Source organism: Nannospalax galili, unplaced genomic scaffold, assembly GCF_000622305.1.
Source record: "Nannospalax galili isolate Female #2095 unplaced genomic scaffold, S.galili_v1.0 scaffold899, whole genome shotgun sequence".
Lineage (NCBI taxonomy): Eukaryota > Metazoa > Chordata > Mammalia > Rodentia > Spalacidae > Nannospalax > Nannospalax galili.
Genome location: NW_008343202.1, coordinates 653,286 through 663,779, shown reverse-complemented (window position 1 = coordinate 663,779; position 10,494 = coordinate 653,286). Strand labels below are relative to the sequence as shown.

The window sequence follows — 10,494 nt, the reverse complement described above, 5'->3', positions numbered from 1 at the left end:
TATATATATATATATATATCTGGCTGAGAATAATGGCTAGATACTCAGGTGAGGGTCCAATGACCCTGCTTACCCCTCCTTTGATGAAGGAACACAACTGTCAAGAAGCCCAGTTGTGATGATCTTTAGCAAATAGGCACAGCTGAAGTCATGAAGATGGCAGTTATTTGGCTGAGGAGTGCTGTACAGCATCATCCAAACTCTCTCAGAAGGTGAACAGGACTGAGGAAAGCATAATCTTGGGCCTGATGTGGTGAGTGGTAGGAGCCGGCATAGGCAAGACGGGCAGGAGTGCATGGTCAGCGGCATGGCTCGTTAAGAGGGAACCAAGTCATAAGTAACCCAGTCATTCCTCTCCTGGGTTTCAAGCACCGTATATATGGAAGAGGATACATTGAAGGCCACTGACCAGGCAACTCCATGGAATAAGGGGGGCGGGCACGGGGAAGCAGTTTGAGAGTAAGCAGACTGCTGGGCTGCCTCTCAGGGAGCAGGGAAACAGCAGAGAAACAGCCATATCTGGTCTTATTTTAAAATAAGTTTTTAAAGATTTACTCTTTTTATTTTATGTGTTTATGTGAGTGTCTGCTTGTGTGTAAGTGCACCATTTGTATGCCTGGTGCCCACAGAGGCCAAAAGAAGGCATCAGATCCTCTGAAACTGAATTTACAGTTTGTTGTGAGACACCATGTGTGTGCTGAGAACTGAACTCTGGTCCTCTGCAAGAGCAGCCAGGACTCTTAACCACTGAGTCCTCTCCTGCCCCTGCAGTCTGATCTCTTTTTTTTTTTTTTTTTTGAGACAGGGTCTCTCTTGTATAGGCTAGATTGGTCTTGAACTCAATATATAACTGAGGCTAGCCTTGAACTCCTGATCCTCTTGTCTCCACCTTCCAGGTACATGTTGCCACCATGCTTCACTAAAAGTGCATTTTTTAAAGAATTTTTTTTTGATCAATAAAGAAGTTATATTTCTGGAGATGTAACTCATTTGCTAGAGTGCTGGCCTAGCATGCATAAGGCCCCGAGTTCAAACCTCGCCTGGTAGCATATGTTTATAATCCTAGCACTTGGGAGGTAGAGGCAGCAGGATCAGAAGTTCAAGGTCATCCTTGGCTGTGTGGCAAGTTTGAGGCCTGCCTGGGTGACATAAATCCTGCTTAAAAAAACGACAAAAAAAAAAAAAAAAAACTTTAGAAAACGGTCATACTTCACAGCATGGTGTAAAGTATTTCTGCCTCCCATTGGTTTGCTCAGGGCACTCCCCACCTGGAACATCCAAGATTATCCTCTAGTTACAGAAACCCTTTTTAACTGAGTGCAAGGTAGTGGCCAGTGCTCATGTACTTGTGATATGCTCTTGGACATGACTTTTAAGTCAGCATGCTATGTCAGTCTGTAAGTGGGGGTGGTCAGACTACTCCCTCTTCAGGATTATAAACTGTATTAGTTACTTTTTGTTTCTGTGATAAAAACACCATGACCAAGCTGGGTGTGGTGGTATACACCTTTAATCTTAGCACTTGGGAGGCAGAAGGCAGAAGCAGGGGATCAAGGCCAGCCTGGTCTACATAGAGAGTTCCAGGGCAGCTGGGGCTATGGGGAGACCCTATCTCAAAAATACCAAAAAAAAAGAGGCTGAAGAGATGGCTCAGCGGTTAAGAACACTGGTTGTTCTTGCAGAAGACCTGGGTTCAAATTCCAGTACCCACATGGAGGCTAACAACAGCCTCTTCTGTCCTCCTCGGGCATTGCACAACATAGGTGGACTTACCTACATGTAGGTAATACACGAATACACATAAAATTAAAAATAAATAAATTAATTAATTAAAATAAATAAAGCCAGGTGTGGTGGCGCACACCTTTGATCCCAGCACTTGGGAGGCAGAGGCAGGTGGATCTCTGTGAGTTCAAGGCCAGCCTGGTCTACATAGTGAGTTCCAGGACAACTGGGGCTACAGGGAGACCCTGTCTCAAAAATAATAAATAAATAAATAAATAAATAAATAAATAATAAATACCAAAAAAACAAACCAAAAAAATGAATAAATAAATAACCACGATGACCAACAGCAACTTATGGAAGAGTTTATTTTGCTTACTAGAGGGATGAGAGTCCATCGTGGCAGGAAGGCATGGCAGCAAGCAGCAGACATGGTGACAGGAGTAGGAAGCTGAGAGCTCAGAATTTTCAAAGGCATATATGAAGCTAAGGGATGGAACTGGAAATGGGGTGAGGCTGTGAACTCTCAAGAGTCTACCCCCAGTGGCATGCTTCCTGTGCCTCCTAAAGATTCCATGTCCTCCCCATAAATATTTGGTGACCAAATATTTAAATACTTGAGCCTGTGGAGGACACTGCTCATTCAAACCACCAAAGAAGCCTAGCCTCATGTCTTGCTTTCCTAACATCGGTCAAGGTTCTTTCTGGGATATCTCTTAGTATCGGTGGCCAGATTTCAAAGACTGCTGGAGAAATCTCCAGCTGAGAAAGATGTTTGTGACAGGTGTTTATGCCTCCATGTGGGCATAGTTACTTGAATACCTGCATAGTGCTTGTAGATTTATATTTTTAGCATTTATTTATTTATATTTTATGTGTATGAGTGTTTTGCCTGCATGTATGTAAGTGCACCCATGTGTGTAATACCCATGGAGACCAGAAGAGGGAGTTGGATCCTGTGGAACTGGAGTTATCCATGGTTGTTAGCCACCATGTGGGTGCCACTAAACATGGGTCCTCTGTAAGAACAATCAGTGTTCTTAACTGCTGAGCCATCTTTCCAGCCCATATTTTTATTATTTTTTATTTATGTGTATCTGTGTATGGGTATGTGCACATGAGAGGCCAGAAGAGGAAGCCAGATCCCCTGGAGCTGGAAATACAGATGATTGTGAGCCACCTAGTTGGGTGTTGGGAACTGAACTCAGGTCCTCTGCAAGAGCAGCAAGTAATTTTAACTGCTGAGTCATCTTCTCTAGCCCCCTGTTCTACATTCTTTGGAGGTGATCAAGCCATGTGATTATATTAGCTTTCCAGTACTGTGACAAAATATCTGAGATAATTACCCGGGTGTGGTGGCCACACCTTTAATCCTAGCACTCGGGAGGCAGAGGCAGGCGGATCTCTGTGAGTTCAAGGCCAGCCTGGTCTACATAATGAGTTCTAGGACAGCTGGGGCTGCAGGGAGACCCTGTCTCAAAAAGACCAAAAAAAAAAAAAAAAAAAAAAAATCTGAGATAATCAATTTATAAAGACAAAAGATTTATTTTGCCTCATGGTTTCATGTTTGGCCCAAGGACATGTGGCTCTGTTATTTTAGGCCCTTGGCAAGGATCATGACAGAAACCACTCACTTTGAGGAAGCTGGAAGAGAGAAAAGGCCAGGGTTTCACCATTCCCTTCAAGGGCACTCCCAGGACTTAATTTGCTTCCTCTAGGCCTCACCTTCTAAAGGTTCTACCACTTACCAGGGGTGTCATAGGCTATGACCATGCCTCCCACACACAGCCTTTGGAGCACAGTTAAGATGCAACCACATGGGGTGGAGAGATGGCTCAGCAGTTAAAGAACACTGCTTGTTCTTGCAGAAGACCTGGGTTCGAATCCCAGCATCCACATGGCAGCTAACAACTGACTGTAACTCCAGTCCCAGGGGATTCGACAGCCTCTTCTGTCCTTCTTGGGCATTGCACGACACAGGTGCACTTAACCTACATGCAGGTAATACACCCATACACATAAAATAAAAATAATAAAATTTTGAAAAAAAAAGATCCAACCACATGTGGGATGTTTTGGCTAGTGGGCTTTTCACCAGGGTGGACCTGACTGGGGACTCCAGTTCTGCCTCTTGTTGGGATTGTTTGTGAGTGTTGGATGGAATCTGACTGTATAGTTCAAGTGTTGCTGCAGAGCTCTGGTGAGTGGCAGAGACAGAGGGAACTGTCAGAAGTTGCAGAACTAGCAGAAGGGTGTAAACCGGAAGCTCAGGGCAGGCAGTCATCGAGAGAATTGTCTGTGTCATGTACTTGTCATGGAGTGCAAAAGTTCATCTAGGGCCATGTCACCCCCCAGAGGTGAATTTTCTTTGTGTATCTGACATATTCACATGTGGATGAGGACGAATAGAGAATAGTTAGAGGTTTCCTTTTAGTTGATGAAAAGCAGTGTTCTGCAACTCAGGTTTTTCACTGACACATTTCCATGTTTGCGTTGGGTCAGCCTGGGGTCATCCAACTGTGCAGCCTATATGAAGTCCTAGGTGGCTCAGGACCCAGGTTCTGGGCTGACACAGACCTGCATGGCAGGGTGGGGCAGCGTGGGAGACTCACTTCTAAACCCCTGGAGCTTCCTTTCCCTTGTAGATGGTGGAAGAGAGTGAGGAACGGCTCACGGAGGAACAGATTGAAGCCCTTCTGCATACTGTCACCACCATCCTGCCTGCGGGGCCTGAGGATGAGCAGAATAAAAACACCAGCCAAGACGTGGCAATGGACGAGGAGGACCCAGCATAGAAGTGCACAGCTGGCCAGACATTTATCAAGTTCAAAGGCCCAGCAGCCATTTCCTGGATGCTTAGAGGATTGTCTGTTTGATTTTACCCTCTCTCCCAACAGGCTTGATTTCAGGGTCAGTTGGGAAAATCACAAAAATAAGCTGAAAAGAAGTATTTGTGCCTCAGGGCAAAGAAACATGGCAGAGAAGGGCAGAGAGGTCAAGGGGCGACTTGACTGTGGAACCTCTAGGGTGGAAACACTTCTCTGACCTCTGAGAAACTTGTGTACTGGTGGTGAGATGCTCTGGCTGCTGTGATGGGCTAAGTTGTGTGCAGTCAGTTTCACCTGCTTCCCAGGAACATCCCAAGCAGGGCAGGGCACTGTTCAGGTGGGAGCTCACCTGTAAGAATCTCCTCAGATGGCATTTGCTGTGCCAGATGAAGTCAGCCCCTGAGCTTCGCCCTGTACAGGAATTAGCTCCACAGCAACAGCAGAGATGAGTGAAGGCGGTAGGAAGAGCCACCTGGCCCTTCTTACAGGCTTGCTGATAGGTCAGAAATACTAGACCCCTGCACATTCCAGCAGAGGTACTGCATGCTGAATGACAGTGGTCAGACTTGACTTCCCCACCTGAGACAGCAGGCCAGGGCAGGCAGCACTTGCCGAGAGAGGTGTGAACTAACAGTATTTGCACTGTTAAAAGCACTCAAATTCCAGACCTATTTTCACAAGCAGAAGGTGAAAACTAGAGACTGATGAATAAGAATTTGATCCTATAGTCTCATGAAGTTGCATTGATTTTTAAACTTAAAATATTAAAATAATTACCATGTGAAGACCTTTGAAAGTTTAGTACTTAAGGCATGTTGTTGCCTTAGGGAGGTCCTAGAATGATGCTGAAAATCTGGTTTCTTACATTCATTGTTTCCTGTGTGAGGAAGAAAATGGTCATAAATGTCACTTAAATGCCTGTTGCCAGATTACATGTGCTCAGTACTGCTGTCACTTGCATTAGTTTTGGCCCCTCTCCCCAGCCTTGTAGTTCCCAGTTTATTTTTTACTTCCTGCTTACCCTACCCCATCCTCAAGCAATTGATTGCAGCTCTGCCCACCTTAACCTTACCGTCTAAAACCACCTGACCATTCAGTGGAAATGCTGAGGACCTGGATCTTAACATGCAAAATTAAAGTTTTGCCTTTATGTATTTGTAAGTTCTTAAAGATTTATTTTTACTTTATGTGTATGTCTGTGTGACTGTATGTATATGTATCATGTGTATGTATGAGCACCATGTGCATGTATGTGCACCATGTGCTTGCCTGGTTCACCTGGAGGCCAGAAGAGGGTACTAGATCCTTTGGAGTTTGAGTTACAGGCAGTTATGAGTTGTCCTATGTAGGTGCTGGGAACTGAACCAGGGTTTTGTGCAAGATCAGTATGTGTCCTTAACCCCTGAGCCATTTCTCCAGTCCCCCAAACCTTTATTTAAACTGTATACAAAAGTTAACTCAGTGGATCAAAGATTTAAATTTAAAACTAAAACCACTGGGCATGGTGGCCATAAGCCTGTAATCCCTAAGAGGCTGAAGCAGGAGAATCACAGACTAGTCCAGCCTGGGCTACAGAGTAAAACCCTATCACAGGATAGGAAAAAGCAAAACAATACCAAGACTATAAAACACTTTGAAGAAACAATAGAGGCAAAGCTTTATGATAGAGTTTGACTGATGTCTTGTGTATGATGCCAGAGGCACAGGTAGAGAAAGAGTAAACTAAACAACATCAAATTTGAAACTTTTGTAGCAGAAGACACTATTGAAAGAGAGAAAGTGACCCCCAGACTGGGAAGAAACTTGAAAATCATATAATGAGATTAATACCTAATCTACCAAAAAAAAAAACCCTGCAATTGAACAAGAAAAACAAAACAAAACAAAAAAACAATCCTTCATTTTAAAAATGAGCTCCAAAGAAGATCTATACAAGTTCTTTCTTAAGCTCAGGAAGAGATGCTGAACGCCACTAGTCAGTAGAAATGTAAATCACCCAGGCCTGGTGGTGCACACAGATGCCAGAAGAGGGCATCAGAGGCCCTGAAGCTGGAGTTACAGTTATGAGCTGCTCTATGTAGGTACTAGGAACCACGCTCAGGTCCTCTGCAGGAGCAGCCAGTGCACTTAGCCAGCCGAGTTGTCTTCTGACCTTCACACAGGCAACATGGCATGGATGTGCCCCAACACACACACACACACACACACACACGAATTAAAGAACTGGGCACAGCCTTAAGATTTTTTGTTTGTTTGTTTTTTGTTTTGTTTTTTTGAGATCTCACCATGTAATTCTGAAACTTACTATGTAGACCAGACTGGCTTCAAACTCACAGAAATCTGCCTGCCTCTGCCCCTCTGAGTGCTGGAATTAAAGGCATGAGCCACCATGTCCAGCTCTTTAATTTTGTGTGTGTGTTGGGGCACACACATGCCATGGTGTCTGTGTGAAGGTCAGAAGACAACTTTCAGGAGTTGGTTCTCTCCTTTCAATGTGGGATCTAGGGATTGAACTCAGGTTATGGAGGCTTAAACTTACCCACTGAGTCATCTCACAGGCCCAGTGATGATTCATCTTGACTGTCAACTTGATTGGCTTGAGAAGCACCTGGAAGATTAGTGCAACACACCTCTAGGTGTGTCTGTGAGGGGTTTCCACAGAAAGAAGATCATGAGGACTCTGAGTTAGGCTTCATCCACTGATGGATTGAAAACGTGGATGGATTGTTGGAACATGGTAGAAATTTCTGACAGGCTGAAGGAAGCAGATCCCTAGGATCATGTCCCTAGGTGACTGTATCTTCCCCAGGCCACTTCCTGCTGTTGCTCCTCTCTGCTTCCTGCCATGAAGGGAACAAACTCCTCTGCTTCACCTGCTCCCACTGCCGTGATGTTCTGCTTGATAGTGGGCCCAGAAACACAGCCCAGCAATTGCACGCTGAGCCTTCCGAAACCATGAGCCAAAGGAGACCCATAGGTTGTTTCTGTCAGATACTTGGTCACAAGAAAAGTAGCTGACATAGCAGAACAGCAGTATGAACTTCACATGCAATGTCCCTGAGTCTCAGATGGAGACACTGAAGCTGATGGAAAGAAACCTGAGGACTCATAGACAGCAAACAGCAGAAACCAGGACAGAGAGCCTAGGGCTGTCTGCTTCAGAGATAGAGCACACAAGCTACACTGGCAGGTCTACTGATCACGCCTGGTTCTCTTTCTTTACTTTTTTTTTTCGGACACAGTCTCCCTATTGCCCAAGCTGGCCTAGAACTTGCTATGTAGACCAGGCTGGCCTTGATCTCACTAAGATCCACTTGCCTCTGTCTCTTGAGTGCTGGGATTAAAGGCATGTGCCACCATACCCAGCTTCTTCTCTAATTATTTTTACATACACATTTTAAAAATATTTTTTGAATTTTTGCAATTTCATACAATATAATTTGATGGTATTTAGATCCCTTCCTCTATCCAAACCTCCTTGTACTGCCCCTTCCACCAAATTTGTGTCCCCAAATGTCCTTCAGTGTGGGTCCATCCACTGGGGCCTGGTTAACCTACCTGAAGTTCCTTAGGCTGGATTGGGATTTTTTTTTTTTACCCACTTCCCCATGTCTAAGCTGGGATTTTGTCTGGTTTGAACTTGCATGGAACTTGTGCATGCTGACACCATTGCCATGAGTTCATATGTGTAACTTGACCAGCTGTCTGGGAAACTTTTCCTTGCGGTCATCCACCACCTCTGGCTCTTAAATCTTTCTGCCCTCTCTTCCACGATGATCCCTGAGCTGTGGAAGACAGGGGTTTGAAATAAGTGTCCTATTCAGGGATAAGCACTCTTCGGCCTCTTGTTCACTGCACATTGTTCAATTGTGGGCTTCTGTGTTAATCACCATCTGTTGCATAAGGAAACTTCTCTGGTGAGAGTTGAAAGATGTGTTCATCTTATGTGTAGCAGTTGCATTGAAAATGTGTCATTTAGGGCTAAGCATCTCACAATTATTCCTTGCGTTTGACCAGTTTTAGAACTCCGTGTTAGTCTCCATTTGCGGCAAAAGGAAACTTCTTTGATGAGTGGTCAGAGGTACAATTGTCTGTAAATATGAGGATGCATATTTAAAATGCAGTAAGTATCTAGGGATGTGGCAAAAGTAGGTTTTTCTCTAAGATTTATGATCTCACCAGACATGTGTATTTGGCTATATTTACAGTACCACACATTAGTTCCCTCTCATTGAGTGGACCTTAGTTGCAGTTAGATAACTGTTGATTACCTTCAAGATAAAAGTGCCACTACTTCACCAATAACAAATTTTATTATTTAAAACTGGGGATTGAAAAAAAAATTGTTTTAAACTGGGGATGGAACCTAGAGCCTCATGCATGATAGAAAGTGCTCTACCACTGAGATATGCCCCCAACCCCTCACTGAGGGATTCTAGGCAGATGTTCTACCCCTGAGCCACACTCCAGCCCCTACTGAAGGATTCTAGGCAGGGGCTCTCTATCATTGAGCCACACCCCAGCCCTTCTCTGGGGGATTCTAGGCAGGTACTACTAAGCCACACCCCCAGTCCCTCACTGGGGGATTCTAAGTAAGAGGTTTACCTCTGATCTGTACCTCAGCCCTTCACTGAGGGATTCTCGGCAGGGGCTCTACCTCTGAGCTACACCCCAGTCCCTCACTGGGGCATTCTAGGCAAATGTTCTATGATTGAGCCACATCCCTGGCCCTTTTTTTATTTTGAGATGGTCTCATTAAGTTAACTAGGCTAGCCTTGAACTTGGGATCCTTCTACCTTAGCCTCTCACATAAGTAGCTAAGCTGACAGGCCTGCATCATGCCTGGCTGGTGCAAGCCCACTTCTAATGCTCCTTCCTGGGGTTCCGGAACACTGCTAATCAAATGGGCAGGCTAGAGCAGGCTGACCTGGGGGCTGGAGGCTGTGACACACTGCGTGGGTATGTTCTGTGGTCTGGAGTCTGTTCCTGGATAGAGCTGCAGCTGTTATTCAGGCCAACTCCCTGCTGGAAGCTTCATGGGTCACACATGTCTGCAGTGCCCTGTCTCATAGCTGGGATATAACTGGTTTCATAGAACCTGACATAGTTAGATTTCTGTTGCTGTGATAAAACACTGACCAATACTGACTTGGGGAGGAAAATGTTTATTTCATCTTACACTTCCAGGTCACAGTCCATCATTGAGGTGAATCAGGGCAGGAACTGAAGCAGAGTCCAGAGACCATGGAAGGATGCTGCTTACTGGCCTTCTCCCCCTGGCTTGCTCAGCTACCTGTCTTATACAGCCCCAGGCCCACCTGCCCAGGGATGGTACCACTCACAATGTGATGGGCCCTTCTACATAAATTAGCAATCAAGAAAAAGCTTTGTAGACATGGCCACAGGCCAAGCTGATAGAGGTAATTCCTCATTTGAGGTTCCCTCTTCCCAAGCGTATCAAGTTGACAACTTCAGATAACTCAGACACCCCAAGTTGTTCTTTTGCAGGGCAGGCGGAAACCTGGTGGATTCTGGGTTAAATACTCTGATTCTTCCCCCATGGGGGCCTCAGCTGGGAAGACCAGAACACTGGCAGGGTGGGGTCCTGGGGCAAGAAGCCAGCATCCTGAGTCATAGAGGACCAGGGAGTCAGGACCAGGACAGGGCACACCATGCCAACACTATGGGAGGAAAGCCAGGGGGTAAACTAGCATCAGGAAAGACACCAGCTGCAGACAAGGTCATGGGAGGGAACTGTAGTCAAGCAGTTGTAGCCAAGAACAAACCCAGCTAGGCGGGGTCTCAGGGACTGGGATGGGAGAGACTGACCTGTGTCTGCAGATCCCTGAACTGCAGGCCTGTTTTCAGGGTGGTCAGTGGCCTGAGTCTGGTGAATTGGCCCAGAGCTGGGAGTGCTCAGGTCTAGAAGGCAGGATGAGCT

The 10,494-nt window shown here is 45.5% G+C and overlaps 1 protein-coding gene across 1 annotated transcript in view; it reads left to right on the top strand.

Annotated features, from left to right (window-relative positions):
* The window catches only part of Crcp (CGRP receptor component), a 38,513-nt gene extending 32,795 nt beyond the window's left edge, over positions 1–5,718 (top strand). Inside the window, exon 6 of the mRNA XM_008839149.3 lies at positions 4,371–5,718. Within this exon, the coding sequence (XP_008837371.1) occupies positions 4,371–4,520 (150 nt within the window). The 3' untranslated portion in view covers positions 4,521–5,718. The remainder of the gene's footprint in view (positions 1–4,370) is intronic.
* Positions 5,719–10,494: the final 4,776 nt, after the last annotated feature.